Here is a 20,304-nt window from a genome sequence, read left to right as displayed (position 1 = left end):
GTGGGTGACAGGTCGGGGGATGGTTGTAGGGGTGGGGGCGACTTAGGTGTGCAGTCTTGCTAAGCATTGCTGGTGCCTTGGGAAGAGGGAGCTCAGGTTGTGCCTGAACCCTGGGTCAGCGGGGGCACTTTCAGATGCCTGGCTGATGGAGAGGGAGGGTCCTGGCAAGGGCATCAGACACTGTAAGCTTTCCCTCACTGTCCGTTCAGTACAGCCTTCTAGGGAATTCAGAAGGTCAGAGCTGGAGCAGTGTGAGTGTGGCTGTGGGTGATGGGTTGAGTGTGTGTGTCTATTACTTGCTCCCACACATGTGTAGGCACCTCTGCGATGACCGTGCCCATGTGTGTCCGAGATTGTGTGGTGTGCATGCCTACAGCTACTAGTAAGTGGGACTGGGGGGGAGGCGTGGGTCTGGCCGGGTAGGTGTTCCTCTGCGTGTGACCACATGTGCACGCTCTGTTTCTGAGCAGGTGCCAGTCTCTACCTCTGGTCTTCTGTCCCCATGTGTGCTCTTCTCTGTGCAGGTGTGTTGTACTCCTGTCTGTGTCATCTTTGTGACTTGGTGGCAGGAGGAGTCTGTGGCCTGAGGACCTTTGGGGCTGCCTCCTCTCTGCAGGGGGTGAGCTGTGAGAGGAGAGGGCAGACCTGTCCCTAGAGGTCCCTCCCCTCCATCCCCCACCCTGGGCAGCCAGTCCTACCTCTGTCCCAGCCTGAGCCGCAGGGTCTGTGCTACAGTCTCTTGCCTGGCCCCCTGGATCACCTTTTGACACTAAGCTACTGTCTGGGATGAGAAACAAATTTTTTCCTCTCCAGGGGGCCAGAACCCTGGGAGACTGAGGTCAAAGCTTGTCTCTGGTTACCAGCTGCTGACAGCTTCTCCTCAGCTGGGGCACGGGGTCTAGTGGTTTTCATTATCGGTTTCCTTTCAGCTTCTGGGCCTGGGGCGTTGTCAAGTGTAGGTTCACACTTTTGCAGAGAGGGTGGCTGGGGGCTGTCCTGGTGTAGGAGCTGGTGGGCTAATGGGCGGCACAAGAAGCGAGGGAGACAGGGAAGGAGGCACAGGGGGCTGGGAAGAGGCAGGCTCTGTTCCTTTGGATGATTCCTCCATCCCTGTGTATGCAACTTTCCATTTCCCCTTTTCTCCTCTCTGAAAGCACTTTGCCACCCAACCTCTGGTAGGAAGGGCCTCTGGGTGCCCCATATCTGGCGGATGAGACGATGCCAGGAGTGGAACAGTGTGGCCTTGTGCTGGCCTGCTCATGGGCCCTTCCTGACGCTCGGACCTGAGGGTGGGGTTTGGATTCGAGTCACCTAGTCTGCTTCCTGGTTGGGGACAGTGTGTGAGGCTGGGCTGGGATGCATGTAGGGCAGGGCCCAATAGGTGACATGGTGTCCTCTGAGGCCCACCCTTCTGTGGGGGGTGTGGAGCAGAGAAAGGGGGGCTGTGCTTGGCATATTGTACATGCTCGGTAGGTGCTTATGGAATGACTGAGGGGTTTTGTTCACGGCAGGCATGTAGGTGGGGGCTCAGTGAGCTTGAGAGAATGGCAGGGCTTCCTGGAAGCATTGGAGGGTTATGAAGGGGGTCATTTGGGGATGACTGTCAGCTGGCATGGCATATCAGTTGGTTGGGGACTAAATTACAGCTTCCTGGAGCCCCGGTCCACTCCAGGCAGTGAGCAGAAGCTCGTGCGTAGTTATTTTAAATCCCCATTGGATGCCAGGGAGACACAAGGTGACGGGATGGGGAGGAGAGGAAAGGGAGGAGAGGAGGCACCAGGGAGAACCTGGGGACTTTGGACCACAGAAAGGGAAAGGTTCAGTGTCACAGCCACTGCCCTATCTTCTGTCCTCAGCCCGGAGAAGGCCATAGGCTCTGCCCTCCCAGGGCCACACCCCCATGTGGGTGCCCTGTGTGGGACAGGCTGCAGGGCAGGTGTGGATGTGGGCACTCGGGTGGGTTGCTGTGACCCAGAGTGCTGGGGAGTGCCGTGGGGGTGGGGTCAAGAGGGGGCCACACCAGGAGTCTGGGTTCCAGTGCTGACTCCGCCCTGACTCACTGAGGAACTCAGATGGGACACTTCCCCTCTCTGGGTCTCAGTTTCTCCGTGTGTAAGTGGGGGATTTCTGCCTTTTTCACAACACAGGGATGCTGTAAGAATTAAAAGAGATCCCTTGAGAAAATATAAAATGTAAGGGCTTATTGTTCGGGGTTACAATTAGGTTGCTCTGGGTTGCAAATATTGCAGCAGAATGTGAGGCTCTGACTCTTGGGTCCAACCCACCCTCCTCGGGAGGGTGAAATGAGAGAGGAGGAGGGTCTGCATCCCAGAGGGGGTTGGGGCCAATGTGGCCCTCAGGGAGCAGCTGTGGAAGCCCCAAGGATGGGATCCAGGAAGCATGAGGAGAAGAAGCTGGGAGGGCCCCGGGCTGGGAGCCTTGGGGTGTGGGCCATTTTGCTGTTGGGAACTGAATTCCAAAGGTGCTGGGAAACAGATGCTTTGAGGTGTTCAGGGATCCTTATGGGACACCCCAAAGTTGTTCCCAGGTCAAGACTCTTATTTATAATTTAAATTTTGGGAAGTTCGTCAAACTATAGCAAGAGGTTTGGACATTTGACTAAATAGGATCCTAAGTCATTATGAAGCAATACTTAATTATCCATTTAACCAAAGTGGCAGGGAAAGATTTCAAAGAAAATACAGAAGTTTACATAACTGTTAGCAAAACTTAATTCTTCTATTGCGATTCTGTTTTCTTAAATAATCAAGGACCTGATTAAGATGACATAAAACAAATTATTTTGATAAAACAAAAATTTTTGCTCTTTGGGCAGAAAACTTTTTCACGGTATCAGTAGCAGACCAGTAGTCCTTTTAGCAGAGAGAGAAAACCAAACTTTGCTTCAGCTTAGTTTTGATACCTTGCTAACCTGAGTTCACAGTATTCTTTTCAGGTAAAGGACAAAGATTGCTTACTGGGAAATGCAAAGAAAGAACCTCAGGATAGACTGCGGACCTTGAGGAGGGAGGAATTAGCCCCAACTCTATAGTTATTGCAGCAAAGTCTCATGGCAAGTACGCAGTGTGGCTCCTTAGCCTCGAGAAGACTTTTAAATTTCAATCTGGACATTCCTTATGAAAAATTCCAACAAAGCAGATTTTAAAGAGCCTGTGTGGTTGATTACTTATTCTTGCTGGACTTATACAAATAATCAGGCCAAGTTTATTGAAACTAGACTTATTTTGCAAATAATTTAGTTCTATTTGGCTATCTTTGATAAAAATGAGGGACACTTTAGAGAGAAGGTTGTTTCAATAGGAGCTATGATACTCCTTTGTGCATATTAGGTTCTAGTGCTGTTCATTGTCTTTTCAGTTACATTTTTTCCTACCTATAAACTGGACTGGAGCCCGAATTTTTCTAGTTGGCTAAAATATTGTATTTGGCTGTGGCTCTCGCAACTGATATTTTCATCTTTCCAGCCATTGACTTGGAGTCATTGGGAACTAAAACTGCCTGTTTCCCAAGGCTATGCAGCCAAAGTGGGGCAACTTGATGTAGACTTCAGAGAAGTCACCACAGCAGCTCCTCTGGGACAGTCTTCGTTCCTGCTGCAGACAGATCACCGGGGACATCGAACTGCAGACCGGGAGAAGCTGCCAGGCTGCCGCTGCCTGCCTTCACTCCACAGGAAGATGGTTAGAGACAGACATCTAGAAATCTTGACTGCCTGTCTTCAGAACCTCGGAACCGAGATTATAGTCTGCTCTCATCATTAACCTTTGTTTTTTTGTTCCCATAGAAGTGCTTCTTATTAAATACCTGATTGCTTGCAAAAAAAAAATCTGCTGGGAGTTGACTCAGAGTGGACTGAGTGGACTCAGAGTGGGGAAGGATCCCACCTTCCAGCTCAAGGGCCTGGTGCTGACTTGTGATTGCCGGAGCAGCTCCACATTTTCACCACGTGGCTCCTGATACCACTCCCCTACCCCTGCTGGCCCCAGCGGTCAGGTGTAAGGGAGAGGTGCTTGTGGCAGGTCTGAGCTGAATGGACCAAGGTGGCTGAAAGAACTTTTCAGGGTTTCAAGCATCCTGGAGGTGGTAGTGATTTTGGTGGCACTGATGGTGATGCTGACAAAGGGATGGTGGTGACATTGATGGGTGGTAAAACTTGTAGTGACACTGGTGGTGATGGTGACATGGGATTGTGGTGACACTGATGGTGATAGTGACATTGGTGATGGTGACATTGATGGTGGTGGTGACACTGTTAGTGGTGACACTGACAACAGTGGTGACGCTGGTGGTAATTATGACACTGGTGGTGATGGTCATAACGGTGGTAGTAGTGATACTGATGGTAATGGTGACACTGGTGGTGACATTGGTGGTTGTGACCCCTGCACAAGAGGAGACACCAACAGTGGGAATCTTGCCTACCTTTCTGTCTCTGGAGAGAGAGCGGCGCCTCTTTTACCAGCCATAAGGGCTGACATATGCAAAGAGTAAAAATAGAAGCTTGGCAGAGCTGCCTTGTCTTCCAGTGAGGTGCAGGCTGAGGCGGGGGAGCTGGCTGCCAGGACAGTCTGCCGCAAACGTGATCTCCCCTGTTCTGAGCTCCTGGGCCTGACAGACCTCCACCCCCTGCCTGGGCACCCTAGAGCCTGCTGTCAGATTCTGTCCCAGGAGTGAGGTCTGCCTCCTTGGCTAGACCGTCTGCTCACAGAACAGGAGGGTCTTTGGTGCTGGGAGTGCTGGGGGTGCTGGCATCTCTTCAGAGCAGAATCTCTGGGAGTATTGATGTGTTGAATGTCCAGCTGCCAGTGACTGATGAATCTAAGTTTCCCAGTCTTCTCATGGAACGGGGGCAATGAAAGGAGATACATACAAAGTGCTTAAGATCTCCGGGTCTGGAGTCAGATACCTAGATCCAGACTGGGCCAGGGACTTCACCCTTCTGAACCTCAGTTTCCTCATTTCTGAAATGTGGAGAATCCCCCTGACCAGTGTGGCCCAGTTGGTTGGGTGTTGTTCTGCAAAGCGAAAGGCCACCAGTTCAATTCCCGGTCAGGGCACATGCCTGGGTTGTGGGTTGGTCCCCAGCTGGAGCGTGAACAAGAGGCAACTGATTGATTTTTCTCTCTCACATCGATATTTCTCTCCCTCTCTTTCTCCCCTTTTCCTCTCTCTCTAAAAATAAATAAATAAAATCTTAAAAAATAAAATTAAATTAATAAAAGGGGGAGAATAACTGTACCCACCTCATAGGGTTAGCTGTGGCTCCAGCCCTCCCAGAGCTCACTGCCCTCCCTTCCTGGGCTGGAGGAGAACTCCCCCTGGGCAGCAGCTGTCCCCTGCAGCACCCGGTCGTTCTGGTGGTCTGGACTGGCCCAGGGACCTCTCCCCTGCAGATGCTGGTTGGGTGCCTTCAGCCCTGGCACTGACCGTAGCCCTTGCTTTTCTCTTGGCAGGATCGACAAGACCATGCTGGCAAGCCTGAAGGTCAAGTAAGTAGCCACTTCCTGTTATGTAGAGGTCAGAGATGATGGCAGACTAGAGTTCTTCTGGTGCCCCCCGCCCCCGTTTCCCCTTGAAGTTCTGGGAAACATGGGTGGGGCTGTTGTATTTGTCATTCTCCTTCTGGATTGGAGAAGGCTGGATCAGGCTCTTGATTCTTGGGGTAAGTGGGGAAAGCAGATGCTGGGATGGAAGCAGCAGGCACCAGAATGGTGGGAAAGTGGTGTGACTTTTAGGCTACAACTTAGGGGTGTAAGAAAGATAAATATATTTTCTATCTCCTTCATTTTTATATGAAGCCTTAGTCCTATAGGCTGTCTTTCTGATATTCTCACCTACTTAAAAATTGTGCTACATAGTCCTAGGGCATGACAAAACACTCCATATGTGTGCGTGATCAGTAGGTTATTGAGTCATCTGTTACCAGACATATGTCTTGCTGGTCGGCCTGGCCCTGGGCTCTTCCAACAGCAGATTCAGGGACTGGGAATTATCTGCTCGGTTTACCAAGTGTCTTCTTGTCTGTCTGGGAAGCCCTGAGCGGACACACCTCTCTCCTACAACCTCCGGCTTTTCTTCTCTCACCACCCTTCCCTTTCCCCTCTGTAATTTTGGCCAAACAATCTTGTCTGCATCCTGATGTCCTTTCCCTCTTGAACTTAACGGAAGTCAACTTCCATCTGCATCCCTCCTTTGGGCAATGAGTACTGACCAGTTGTCTATGCCAATGGAGTGAATTGAAAATGAGGAAAGTTCTAGGAGAGAAAAATAGCATTGGTCACTAGTTCAAAAATATTATCCTGCCACATGTAAATTAGCTTGTGCATGAAAAATTCCTCCTTCAGAGTTGGCTTCTTCTGCCTCTAACTTCCCCCATCTCAGCCAAAAGGTTGTCCAGGCCAGTCTCCCTCTGCCATACCATTCAGTTACCAGGACTGACTGAATTTCCCCTGGGTACAGGTCACTGGGCAAAACACACCGGTCTTGAGAGTTGGCGTATAAGGCAGTCAAAATAAGAGCCTCCCCACTCTGGTTTGTTTTGCTCAGAAGGGTCAGGGTGGGCAGTTGGCCAGGTAGGGATGGATGGCAAACTGTTCCTGCCCTCAGAGCTTTCAGTCCCTTTGTACAGTTGCTATCAGAGGTGCCATGGGAACAGTCTTGGAGGACTGATAGAAAGAGGTGGCTTCTAAAGCAGCTCTTAGAGACAGGGCAGGACAATGGTCCCACCTGTGCCTGTACATGGGGTGTGCATCAGCACAGCCCACCGTCAGGGGGAATCACGACTGGGCATGGCACTTAACTTCTGTGGGCTTCAGTTTCTATGCTTTTGTCCAGCATGCGCGGCAGTGTTTGGCCTTCCTAGAGCTTCTTATCTGCGTGCTGAACGAGGCATGGAGCAGCGATACCAAGGGGTGTAGAGAGGTGCAAGTCTGCCTTGTGGTGGTGTCTTGGGACATCTTGTTCAGTTTAATATAACGAGGGCCTGTTTGTTTGCACTGGTAAAGAGGGCATATGTAACCTGGAAAGGAACTAGTCACACAATGCAGTGAGGGCTAGGGTCATGGGGCGATGGGTCATGGGGCGATGGTGAGATTTGGGACTGCGGTGGGGTCTTTGGGTGCTCGGGGGACGGTCTGAGGGTGTAGGCCCTGGGGAGAGGGCGCTGAGGTAGTTGTTTGAGACAGTGTGTGGGACCATGTTTCTACTCTATTCAGTTAGGATTCTTTTGATTGCAAGAAACAAAGCCCAGTTTATATGTTAAACAAAAGACAGAGTTTATGGGAAAAATCCCACACTGCCTAAGGGAACCCAAGTTGGGGAGGTGGAGTAGAGCTCAGGAAGGGGAGAGCAGGAAATGGAAACCCATTCCCATTAAAATCCCAGCTGGCTGCTTTGCAGAAGCTGATAAACTGATCCTAAAATTCATTTGGAAATTCAAGGATAATCTTGAAAAAGAAGAATGTGATTTCAAAATTTGCTGCAAAGCTACACAGTACACAAGACAGTTTGGTACCAGCATAAGGATAGACATGCAGATCAATGGAATAGAATTTCAAGTCCAGAAATAAACCCTCGCACTTGTGGCCAGTTGGTTTCCATGAGTGTGCCGTGACGGTTCGATGGGGAGAAATAGTCTCTCAACAAAGCGTGGTGGGATAACGGACAGCACACGCAATCGTATGGAGTCTAACCCCTCCCTCACACCACACACAAAAATTAATGCGAGTGTAAGAGCTAGCTTTAAAAGCTCTCAGAAGACACATAGATAGAAATCTCCGTGACCTTAGATAAGGCAGAGGTTTTTCAGGTGTGACTTCCAAAGCTCAGCAACAACAACAATAACACACTGATAAGTTGAACTTCTTCAAAATAAAAAACCTCTTGTGTTACATAGGACACCACTAAGCAAGTGAGAAGACAACTACAGAATGAGAGAAAATACTTGCATGTAACCTATAGGAACTCGTGTCTAAAAATATAAAGAACTCGTAACCCAATAACACAAAGACGTAGCACAATTAAAAAATGGGCAAAGGGATCTGAGCAGACATTGTCCCAAAGAAGATGCACAGATAGACAACAGGCACATGGAAAGATGTGCAACATCAGTGCCATCAGGGACGCGCACATCAGAGCTCCAGGGAGATGCCGCTTCACTCCCCTCAAATGACTGTAATCAAGGAGACATAATCACAAGGGTTGGTGAGGAAGTGGAGAAATTGGAACCCGCGTACATTCACTGCTGGTGGGAATATAAAACGGTGCAGCTGTTTTGGAAAACAAGAAGACAGTTTCTCAAAAGGTTAAACGTAGAAGTATCACAAGACCAGCAATTCTGTTTTTACATATTTATCCAAGAGAAATGAAAATGGATGTTCATGCAGAAATTTGTACGTGAATGTTCATAGCAGAATTCTTAATAGTGGCCAAAAGTGAAAATCACCCAAATGTGTATCAGCAGGCGAATGGATAAACATAACGTGGCATATCTGTGCAATGGCATCATATTCGGCCATAAACAGGAGTGAGTTACTGGTACGTGTTATAACATAGATGAACCCTGAAGATATTATGCTGAATGAAGGTCAGTCACAGAAAAATACCTGTGTGATTCCATTTACAGAAAATGTCTAGAATAAGCAAATCCACAGTGACAGAGAATAGATTAGCGGTTTCCTAGGGCTGGGGAGGTTGTTGGGGACACAAGGGGAGTGAATGCCAAGGGTTACAGTTTTCTTCTGGGGGTGACGAGAATGTTCTGGAACTAGGTAGTGGTACAATGTTTGCACAACCTTATGACTATACTCAAAACTGTTAAAATGGTGTGATTTGTATGGTATAAGCAAAAAAATCTGTTTGAAAAAAGAAAGAGAATCTGATTGTCCCAGCTTGGGTGAGTCGTGTATCGCTGGGTCACTCAGCTTAGATGGAGGGATGGAGTTTTATGGATAAAATATGGCTGCTGAGGCCACCTCTCTATGTGGGAGGGGTTAGTTCTCAGAGAGGAAAGGTGGATTATGGGCTGGGCAGATACCGTAGGAGGTTTTATTCAGCCATCTCCACTATACTTGGGACGGAAGGGAAGATCCATGCCTGCTCCCCCTTCTCTCCCCTCCCCCACTGGCAGTACCTAATAAGAAATTGTCTCTTGGTGCCCAGGACACGTCTCTGCTCACTGACAGGTCCATGCGGTGGCCAACTGCTCACGCTAGGGCTCTCCCTGGCACTGCGGTGCCTCCTTCTTTCTGCCTCTGCCAGGTGAGACATCTTCCTCTTTGCTAATGCCCCCTTGACTACTCCACTGAGCACCAGATAGCCCTGGGCTGCGGCCCGTGCTCCCAGTGGCCTCCACTCCTTCTGCAAGGACCTGGTGTCCTTGACATGAAGTCAGCTGTGCAGCTCCTGGAGGTGTCGCTGAGCCACACAGCTCTGAAGAAGGGGGTTCCAGCCCCACTGTTACTGAGCACTTGCTATGTGCTAAGTTTTCGTTGCACAGTTCCCCTGAGGTTTCACAACCGCCTCATGAAGCAGCTACCACTGCTCCCCGCAGCTTACAGATTAGAAAGTGGAGGCTCAGAGAGCCCAGGAAACTTGATCACAGTCATCAGTGAGCAAGTCATGGGGTTAGGATTGGAATCCAGGTGGGTTTTTCATGGCTGGCTTAGTCCAGGCTGGAGCTGACTAGTTCTCAGCACCTACCCCGCCCTCCTTTCCGACCTTTTTTTACCTGCTGTATATGGAAACTCTGTGTGACTTGGTCACAGAATGCACCTGCCTCCGCAGCGCTGTGGGTGAGAGGGCCTGTCCCTCTGTGGGAGGCCCGGGTTCAGAGGGGTCTTTGGTGCCTGAATGACGGCACCCTCAGAGGTGGGGGTGCAGAGGGGTGGAGCCCCGCAGGAACACTGGAGAGTGTGGTGGCAGCACAGTCCAGTATGTGCAGGAGGAAGAGCTGGGAGGGTCAGGTCAAACCCCCAGGCTAACAAACGCCCAGATCATCCCCATCTGTAAAATGGGAGGGTTGGGCTAGTGTCTAACCTGCTGTCTTCTAGCTTTGATATTCTAGGAGTTGACCTTGATGACTTGGGTCCTTTTGCATTTCTCTCAGGACCTTGATAATGGTAGGTGCTCACTGTTGAGTAAGCGAGGGCATGCGTGCGCGAATGCCCTTGAGAACAGGGGCTCTGCACCCCTCATCTCTGGCTCCCAAGGATCTGACACCATGGCACATAGCTGGCTCTCCGTCTATATTCGCTGAATGAATCATGGGTCATGTAGTTGGCCCATTACATGCAGGTGGAGGGTTGGAGAGAAAGAGGCAAGGTCAGCAGGTAGGGCTCCCCTTTCTCCAGCCTGCTCTGGGATCAGCTTGGGATAAGGTCCCTGTCTGCAGCAGTTGAGCTGTAGTCAAACTAGATGCCCCCAGGTGAGGGCCCAGGTTGGCAAGACTAGGTGTCTGGGGTTTGCTCAGGGAGCAACATCCAGAAGGTGAGGACCTGGGCTGGGAGCTTCAGGTACTTTCCTCCACCTGCTTTTTGCCGTCCCCAGCTCTTCCTTTCAGGGACCTTGCTTCTTTGCTGAAGAAAGAAATAAGTGTGTGTCTGTCTGTCTACTGCAGAGGCTGGTAAACTGTGCCCCAGCCGACTGAGATGACTGTCACCCAGGGACTAGCCATCATGGGGCGGGGTGAGCATGGGGTCAGTTCAGTGCAGCCTGTCCCTGCTGCTGGGGGCACAGTGTCGTGCACGCCCCCGATGATGGGAAATCTAGAACCTATGGCCTTGTAGAAAAAAGAATCCAACTTTCAGTCATTAGAAATGACATCTCTGAATAGAGGGAAAGCTTGTGATAGAGCCTGGAGGAGACTGTGTCCTCTTATTCCTTCCTCAGGAGAGGGGTGAGGGAGCCTGGCGGAGCCGTCTGCCCAGCAGCGTGGCCGGACAGCATTCAGCTGTCCTGTGGTTTGGCCAGAAGACACTACACAGTCACCCCTCCTCTAGGTTTCAGATTTCACCAGCTAAGAATTCAAAATCCTATTAGAAGTGAGGTGACCACACAGGCAGGAGCAGACACAGTGTGTCTCAGCTTAGCCTCCCTTGGCCCCTGGGGTCCCTGATGGCAGGTGCTGGGGCCATTGCCCATGCAGGATGGGGGTGGGGGCTTGTTGCATCTAGAAGGCTCAAATTTCATGCCCTCCCGTGGTGGTCGTTTCACACTCAGGGCTCCCATTCCCGTTCTATGAGAGTCATGCACAGAATCTGTATGATTACCCTGACGAACATCTGCTTCCCCTGGCACTTGGTGTTGTTAGCAAGGCCACATGCTCTTCTCAGCGGGAGACAGCAGAGTCGGCACCCAGGTATCGGTGCACTGTGTCTCTGCATCCAGCTTTCCAGTCTTCCCCCCGGAAAGCCCGCCCCTCTGCCGTCAACCCCTTGATTCCGACTTAGTGGCTTTTTTCACGTGTTGCTTGCGGGCAGTGATCACCGGTCCACTCCCTCAGCTTCCACCAGGTCTTTGTTTACTGTGGGTTACAAAAATCCTTGTGGCACCTCCAAGACGTTCTAGAACTTTCTTTGGCTGCTCCATCTTACTCAACTCCTCTTTCACATACCTGGGACATCTGCTGAGAGTTTGCTGGGGTTGTTAAGAATGGGGGAACTTGATTTTTGGGGGGGCAATGAGAAGGCTGAATCAGTTCAGCTCCCATTTACTGGGCACTTTCATTCCAAGCCCCGTGGTAGATCCCAGGGGTGGTGGGGAAGCAAAGATGGAAGCACAGTCTCTGCTCTGGAAGCTCGCAGCTCCACAGGGAGACAGACATACAGACAATCGCAATGGAATGTGACAGGTGCTAAAGGAGATGTTCTCCGAGAGGAGGGAGGTGGGCTTCCTGGAGCCACCTCCAAGGGTGAGTGAGGTCAGGCCTTCGAGGAGAGAGGCACGCACCCTGCACTGGGGCAGCAGCCATGCACACAGGCAGGGAGGTGGGCGGGACCTGGGTGCGGTTGTTATTACCCAGCAGAAAACCGGGTGGGAGTCCCGGGAACAGCTGGGCTATGTCTGGGAGTGTAGGGGGGCTGTGTGGAGGGCTGGGCTGGCTTCTGTGGGTGACCGGGGGCTTTTGAAGGGGTTTGAACTGGAGAATGATGTGGCCGGATTGGAGTCTGAGGGCTGCCTGAGTGCCCTTCGCCAACTCATCGGAGCGGTTGGAGGCCGGGGCAGTGGGTGAGGGGCTAGGGTGAGTGGATTGACTGGGGAGCTGTTGGGGCAGTGGACTCCCCAGCTTAGAGCTGATTTGGATCTTGGAGGTGAGGGCAAGGGAGGAGTCAAGGTGAAAACCGTCAGGTTTCCAGGTGAGCCCTGGGTCCCATCTATGGAGACTGAATATACAATCTCTGCTGCCTTTGTGACACTATCCCTTCCTGTGTGGCTGGCTTAGATCCTCACCCTGACGCCTACCTCCTCGCCACCGCCCCCTCCCCCAAAGAAGGGTACAGTGGAGGGGAGCAGCAGCAGCTCAAGGGCTGCAAGAGCATCTCTGTGGCCAGGGACCAGGCCAGGCAGCGCTCTCTCCCTGTCCTGGCAGGCAGAGCTGGGGGTGGTCCTGGGCTCCTGCCCCGACCCTGCTTGGCTCTGGAGTGCCTTTGGCAGGTGAGCTCCAGGTACGTAATGGTTGTCCTTGTAACCAACAGCTGGCCAGGCTGGATGCTCAGGACCCACTTTCAGACATGTTCCAGGTGGGGCCAAGGGGAAAGTCGCTGTTTCTCTCTCAAGTAGCAGGCCCCGGTTCATTGATTTTCTAGGATGGGCCTTGAGCCCGAGTGCGGCGTTGGCAAGTGTAGGCGTGTGTAGGCCTGTGGTGTGTTTGCCTGTGCAGGTGGACATGAGCTTTGAGGGCTCATGTGGGTGACTGTGTGGTGCCTTTTTTTGGCTTTAGTGAGTTCCTATGGTAACCACGAACATGTCTGTTTTGGGATCTGGAGTCGCGGGGCGTGAGTGGCTACAGGGAGAAGCAAGGCGGGTGGGTGCTTAGCTGGCAATTGGGCTGTGGCCTGATTTCATTGCCGGGCACCTGGAGGTACCATTGCCAGACAGCAAGCTCCAAACTCCAGGGACTTGTGTGCTCCTGGCTCGAATCCCAGCCAGTCCCTGACATGCCCAGGAAGCCCTGGTGAGTCCCTGTTCTGATTTCTTAAAGGACAACAGCTCCCTGGGTCTTGACCAGGTCTGGCGGGCATCTGCTGATGGGCAGGCAGGGAGCCAGCTGGCAGCTCGCCAGTAGGTGCTGGGCATAGCCCTGAGATGGGTGTGGGAATGCGGGCAGGAGGGGCTCTGTTTGTCCTGGGGCCCTGTGGGAGTGCCTCCATGTGGCCTGTGCGCTGAATGGTACTTGTTGACCCTGGTGGACAGGGCTGGCTGTGTTACTGTGGGAGACGAAGGTGAGCAGAATGCAGATGGGGCAGCCTGTGGCCTGCCAGCCTGGGGTCAACTACCCCTCACCTCATTCAGCTCCCTGCGTGACAGAGTCCTTGTGGACCCCAGGTCCCTGGCTGTGGAATCTGCTTCTTCACAGGTCTCCCTAAGCCCAGGGCCCTGCTGGGCTCGTCTGTGTGGGAAGACTCAGGGTCCCAGGGGGAAGAGGCCAGCAGGCCTAGCCTAGCTCACGGGAGCTGGATTTGGCCAGGGCTGGGAAGGAGTGCTCCCGCCGGGCTGTGGGGAGAGGCTCTGGCTCCCCACACGTGCATCCTTTGTGCTCCTGTTCACACAGTGGGGACCTCTGGGTGTGTTGGGACCCCTGGTCCCTTTGGGGAGGCTCATGATGGACAGGAACCCAGGCAGCACTCAGAGGTGTCCGGGAGTGTGTGTGGGGGGTGCTGGCTTTTATCCCCTTCCTCCTGCTGGGTCCTCTGGGGCTCTGAGCAGGGAGTGGGGAGAGGAGTGTCAGGAGGGAGTGTAGATAGCCCCCTACCTCTGCCCAGGAGTGAGCTGGTCCATCTGCCTCTGGGGCCCTGGGTAAGGCTGTGCTGGGACCGGAAGGGGGGTTGTGGGGAGAGAGGGACAGCAGGGCTTGCTGGGTCTGGCAAGCCCAGTGGACGTGAGGATGGGCAGCTAGAGGTCATGGGCCTCAACCTCCTTGTGTGCAGATCAGTCCACTGAGAGCCCAGGAGGGGATTTCCTAACTTGAGGTGGCCCCGTGCGAAGGTGCTTGGTGTGGGATCAGGACACAAGAGGTTGGTGCTCGGTCTCGGTGCCCCACCTGGCCCCATCCTGCTCCTCCATTAAGCCCTCCGTCTTCGCAGCTTTGTGGCCGAGGACCTCATCTCTTCTTCTGAAGACGGGCCTGATGTCTGCAGGGATCTGTCAGGCCGGGGTGCCACCCCAGTGAGGGGCCTGGGGGCCTGGGCGAGCAGCATCTGCACTCTGCCCGGACGTTGCCTGTCTCACCGGATCCCCCATTTACAAGGGAAGTGGAAAGTTTGGGGTGCTAGGCTACATCTTGACAATTAACTCAAGAATTAAAAAACAAAGCCGTATGTGTCCTGTCCTGCAGGCCAGATTCAGCCCACGGGGTCCCCAGTGTGCCACCTTGGCTCCGGGGGGTCGTGCTCTCGGTTTCGGCTCCTGTCTCCCCCACGGACACCCCTTCCCGCAGCGGCTGACTGGTCATTTCCTGCTCTGTCCCCAGATTGGACTCACTCTCAATTAACCTGTTCTCTCTTCCACATCCGGTTCTTCCTCTGTCCGTGGGTGGTGATGGGGTTTGGTCCTCTCCCACCCTCCTCCCGGTTCAGGCCCATTATCTCCTGCCCAGATGGTGACAGAGGCTGTCTAATTAACCTCCTCCTCTGGGCTCTGCCAGCTTGGACTAATCCGTCATCCCCAAAGCTGGCTCTGGCTCTGCCCTCCCTGCTCCGAGGAGGCCGGGGCGGCCGTGCGGTTGGCAGACCTCATTAGGGCTGACACCACACAGGCTTGTCCCTCAGGCCCTGGCGGGCGGACGGCCCACTCCCTGTCGGTGGGGGGCTGGGCAGTCTTCAGTGGTGTCAACTCCCTGGTGACTCCTCTTTCTGGCATTAGCACCCACTCACGGTCTTTGGTCCACACCAGGCAGTGCGAACCTCTTGCTCTCCCCCAAGCAGTGACTTCCAGACCTTTCTGCATCTTGCTATCACCCAGGAGGCTTTGTAAAAGTTCTGATGTCCAGACTGCACCCAGTTCCAGGACCAGAAAGCAGACTTTCTGGGGTAGGACCTGGTGTCAGTGCTGTTCAGAGATCCCATCTGCCCATGAGATTAGCTACCTCCCCGCAGTAGTGATAATCAAAACTGTCTCCAGACACTGCTGAGTTCCTGGGGCAAGTGTAAAGCTTCCCCACCCCACTGAGAACTAGTGTTGCAAGCCCAGCCGGGCCCCACCTTGACAGCATTCTCAAACATGCACGGAAGAAAAGTCTACGCACTGTGAACCCTGTCTGAGCAGTCAGTTCATGGGCTTTGGAGTCAGGCAGCCTATGTTTAAATCCTGAGTCTATCAGCTGGGTGACCTGTGGCAAGTTGCTTGACCTCTCTGTGCCTCTGTCCATCTCTAGCCTTTTCTCTCTCTTTTTTTCAAGGTTTTATTTATTTATTTTTAGAGAGAGGGCTAGGGAGGGAGAAAAGGAGTGAGAGAAACATGGGTGCAAGAGATAAACACCAATCAGCTGGCCCCCTGGTGGGGTGACACCCAACCCACTGAGCCACAGCGGCCAGGGCTCTCTCTCTCGCATTCTCTTTCTCTTTCTCTTGTAAGTGTGTCTCCTCTTGACCTCCAGCTCCAGCTAGATGAGGTGACTGCTTTCTGGCACTTTTCAGTCTGGATGTCTTTGCTTATGCTATCCCCCGGCATGAAATGCCTTGACTTCTTCCTCCTCTGCCAGCACCATTGTACACGCACGACCTTCCAGTGCCGGCTTAGCAGCTGTGTCCCCTGTGAACACCTCCTTCCCCATAGGAACCAAGCGCTTTCTCCCTCCTGCTCCTGGAGCAGCTCCAACCTCAGGGGTCCCATCAGCTCTTCCTGCCACATGGTGGTGGTGGTTTCTGCTTGTGACCTCCTCCCCTTGAGGTCAGAGAGTCAGCCGGAGCCTCTCAGGTGCCCAGTCCAGGCTGCAGCTCTGTTTTGTCGTTAGGGGAGGTGGCTGACCACTCCCTGCCTCTGGCTGCGCTGTGCACCAGCAGGTTACCGCAGCGTCACCTTCACCCCACACCCAGCTCCTGCTGAGAGGGTGGAGGGGCGGAAATCCGCGCCTGGCAGGCCACAAAGCCACACAACTGACGTTTGGAGCCCTGCCCTGGATGGGGCGGGGGTGTGTGACATGGCAGCCATTGCCACTTCTTTGTTGTCTTGCCACAAGCAGATGCCATCTGGAATCGAGGACCTCTGGGCTCTAGACTCTCCAGGCCCAGTTCTGGGCCCAGGAACAGGACTCCTGGGGACAGCCCCTGTGCACACCCTGCCACACCCTGTCAGCCAGCTCAACCTAGGCTGGCCTGGTGACTGACCAGCCGGTGGCTGCAGTGCGGACCCAAGCTGGTGACTCGGCTTCCTGAGGTCTGGCTGGGGCCAGGAAGCCTGTGTGTTACCAGGGCCAGAGATGGTACCTCCGAGGCAGCTGGGTTTGCAGCTGGTTGGAAACCAGTGACATTTAAAGCTCTCACTCCCCACAGTAGAGATTCAGTGGTTAGGTTTATGTGGTCTGGGTGACCTTGGGCAAGTTACACAACCTCTCTGAGCCTCCGTTTTTCTGTCTGAGGGTAACAATAGCACCTACACGTAGATTGTTGTGAGGTTTAGAGGAGGGAGTCCAGGTGAAGCGTGGGGCACAGTGCCTGGTACGTAGGACTGGGTAAATGTCACCTGCTGTAATGTTTCTGGTATTAGCAATAATGGTCTTGGGCCGTGTAGACACATGTGACCATGTGACACGGCCACTGGCACACGGGAGTGAAGTGCACCCAGACCCAGGCCTGCTCCTGAGGACAGACGTGTGCAGGTGGTGGTCAGGTCCTAGGCACACCCGTGAACACACGGTCGCTCCAGAAATGTATCAGCGGGGCAGGTGTGTGTATGTACAAGAAGCCTGGATGATAGGGGCTTTTATTTCATTCACACTCTGACGTTATTCCTGGAGTTAGCAGCACCTGGCCTGAGCTCTGGGAGCCCAAGATGCCCCTTGTTTCTATAGCAACCACAATGCAGTAGAAATAGGAGGCAGAGGGAAGAGATGAAAAGGCCTGGGCTGGATGGGAGGGGCGCCCCGGCTGCCTGTTTCTGTGCCCTTGGCTGCGCTGGGGCTCTCCTTCTGTTTGTTTGATTTTTACACTTTTACACTAAGTGATGCGGCAAACCTCTGAGCGCTAATGACTCAGGATTGACATTGTTAACATTCGGTTGCGTTTCCTTCAAACCTTTTAAAAACTTCTGGTAAAATATACATAACATAAAATTTTCTGTTTTAACCATTTTTCATAATGCGCACCATTCAGTGGCATCGAGTGTGTTTGTAACGCTGCACACCTGTCACCACTGCTCATTTCTAGAACTTCTTATTCCTGGGTCTGTCCCCGTTGAACGCCAACTCCCCGGGCAGCCAGCATTCTGCTTTCTGTTTCTGTGAACGCGATGACCCCAGGAGCCTCCGATAAGTGGGATCGTGCAGTATCTGCCCGTTTGTGACCAGCTGGTTTCTCTTGGCATTGTGTCAAGGTTCATCTGTGTTATAGCTTGTGTCAGAATGTCCTTCCTTTTACTTTGTTTTATTTTTAAATCCTCACTTGAGGACATGCTTATTGATTTTAGAGAAAGAGAGAGAGAGAGAAACATCGATGTATTGTCTCCCGTATGCGCACCAACCAGGGATTGAACCCACAACCTAGGCATGTGCCCCGACTGGGGATCAAACCCTCAACCTTTTGGTACACGGGACGACGCTCCAAGCGACTGAGCCACCCGGCCAGGGCAGAGTGCACTTTCTTTTTAAGGCTAAATATTGTTCCACTGCATGGATATGCCGTGTTTGGTTTGTTCATTCCTCTGCGGTGGACAGTTGGTTTGCTTCCACTTCGGCTGCTGTGAACATGAGCACACAGGTACCAGTTCGAGCCCCTGCTTCCTGTCCTTTTGGGTGTCTACCCAGAAGCCGAATTACTGGGTCATAAGGGAATTCTAGGTTTAACTTTTTGAGCTTTGTTTTTAAATGAAAAGAAATAAAACATCATAAATTTAAGTTCCTGCAATCACTCCTTTTTTGGCCCCATTACCCTGTTACCTCTGTAGAGGTGCAGAGGAACTTGGTATGTTTTCTCAGTCTGTGTTCTTAATACTTTCTCATCTACAGAGGTATCTAGAAACACTCTTAGCGGTTGGTGTGCTTTTAAAATCCTCATGCTGCCCTGGCCGGGTGGCTCAGTTGGTTGGCACGTCGTCCCGTGCACCAAAAGGTTGCGGGTTTGATCCCTGGTCAGGGCTTTTATAGGAGGCAACCGATCGATGTTTCTCTCTCATATCAATGTTCCTCTCCCTCTCTCTTTCTCCCTCCCTTCCCCTCTCTAAAATCAACAAATAGCCGTGGCTGGAGGAGCTCAGTGGGTTGAGCATCAGCGGAGAACCGAAAGGCCGCTGGTTTGATTCTCAGTCAGGGCACATGCCTGGGTTGTGGGCCAGGTCCCCAGTTGGGGACGTGCAAGAGGCAACCAGTCAATGTTTCTCTCACAAATCAATGTTTCTCTCCCTCCTTCCCCTTTCTAAAAATAAATAAATAAAATCTTTAAAATCAATAAACATATCCTCAGGTGAGGATTTAAAAAAAAAATTGTGTGCATGGTGTCCTGTTGAATCTGTGTGAGTGTCTTAGTGGTGTTCTGGCGTCAGCCTGGCAGGGTTCATGCCTGGGTTCTTCCACTCACTAGCTGTGAGGTCTCAGGCAGGTTACTTAATTTCTCCATGCCTCAGTTTAGTCATCTGTAAAGCGGGAATACTGGTGAAGCCTGAAACCTTCTCGCAGGGTTACTTTGGAGCTTAGGTAAGCTTGCGTACGTCAGGGGTTCGGAGCAGATGGGGCGGAGAGCGCGCCGCAAGAGATAGTCGGCGCCCTTACAGCTCTGCCTTTGTGCCCCGCTGCTTGGATCTTGGAATCCATCCTAGGTGTTGAGTTCCTACTGTTTAATTGCCATGTATTATGTATACAAACATATCACATTTGATCACATATTTTCCCATTATTCTGTCTCTTGTTGACGGAATCTTAGGTTGTTCCCATTTTCTTAAATTGCAAACAGTGCTGTAGTGTGTCCCCTCCTGTGACCCTGTGCTCATTTGCCTGAGAGGTCACATGAGGAGGGACCAGGAGGGGGGGCTCTTGGGTGGCAGCTCTGCCAGATGCAGCCAGATTGCCCTCAAAGGACACTTGACCATTTTCATTGCTCCCTGGGGTGTGTGAGGGTTCTGCTGGAGTCCTGGTCCTCCTGTCTTCACTGATACTTAGTCTTTACGCTGATTTGACTGACCACAGCACATGCTGTCTTATTTTTTACTCTTGTCAATAACGTAACTCTGAGTAAGCGAATTCAAGTCATAGTGACCTTTGGGAGTCTCTCCCCCCAGGCCCGGGGGATGTGCCTGTTCTCCTTTTCTCTGCGCATATCACCAGCAGTTCCCCATATTGGTGCAGTCTTCTTTCCCCTTTTAAATCATAGCTTTTCACCCTGATTATAAAAACAGTGCATGGTCTCCGTGGAAGACTTAGAAAATACGTACAAATAGTGAGATGAAAAATAAAGACTCACCACCCAAACTATCATCATTTTGATGTTTCTTTATAAGTCTTCTTGCACTTTTTAGTTTCTGCTTAAAATTTATTAGGTAATGACATGTTCAACACCATCAAATATTCTTTAAAAATGTGATTAAAAATATTGCACACCGTCTTATCATTACGATGTCCCATTATTTGTGTACCCACTGCTTTTTAAAAAAAAATAGTAAGGTTGTTTTCAGTTTTAAACTATTAATAAATAATGCTGCAAAAACACCCTTGAATACAAATCTTGGTATTCATCTTTGATTATTCCCTTTGGCTACCAGTAAAGATAAAACATTTTCACACATTTATTTTTAAATGTTTTGGGGAAAATATTTCTTAATGACTCTTGCCTTTTTTTCTGTTGGGATGTTCATATTTTTCTTTTTGATTCATTAGAACTCTGAATCAAAGCTGCGATCCCTTTGTCATCTTTTTATTTCCAA

At 51.7% G+C, this 20,304-nt stretch overlaps 1 protein-coding gene across 5 annotated transcripts in view; it reads left to right on the top strand.

The window, feature by feature from the left end:
- The window catches only part of RAP1GAP2 (RAP1 GTPase activating protein 2), a 209,488-nt gene that overhangs the window by 30,450 nt on the left and 158,734 nt on the right, over window positions 1–20,304 (top strand). For all 5 annotated transcript variants that reach the window (XM_053911457.1, XM_053911455.1, XM_045198990.3 and 2 more), the window contains one exon: window positions 5,475–5,510. In XM_053911457.1, the coding sequence (XP_053767432.1) occupies window positions 5,475–5,510 (36 nt within the window). The remainder of the gene's footprint in view (window positions 1–5,474; window positions 5,511–20,304) is intronic.

The sequence above is a fragment of the Desmodus rotundus genome, chromosome 9, assembly GCF_022682495.2.
Source record: "Desmodus rotundus isolate HL8 chromosome 9, HLdesRot8A.1, whole genome shotgun sequence".
In the NCBI taxonomy this organism is placed as follows: Eukaryota; Metazoa; Chordata; class Mammalia; order Chiroptera; family Phyllostomidae; genus Desmodus; species Desmodus rotundus.
The sequence above is the reverse complement of the archived record's forward strand: the minus strand, read 5'-3'. Positions and strand labels throughout refer to the sequence as shown.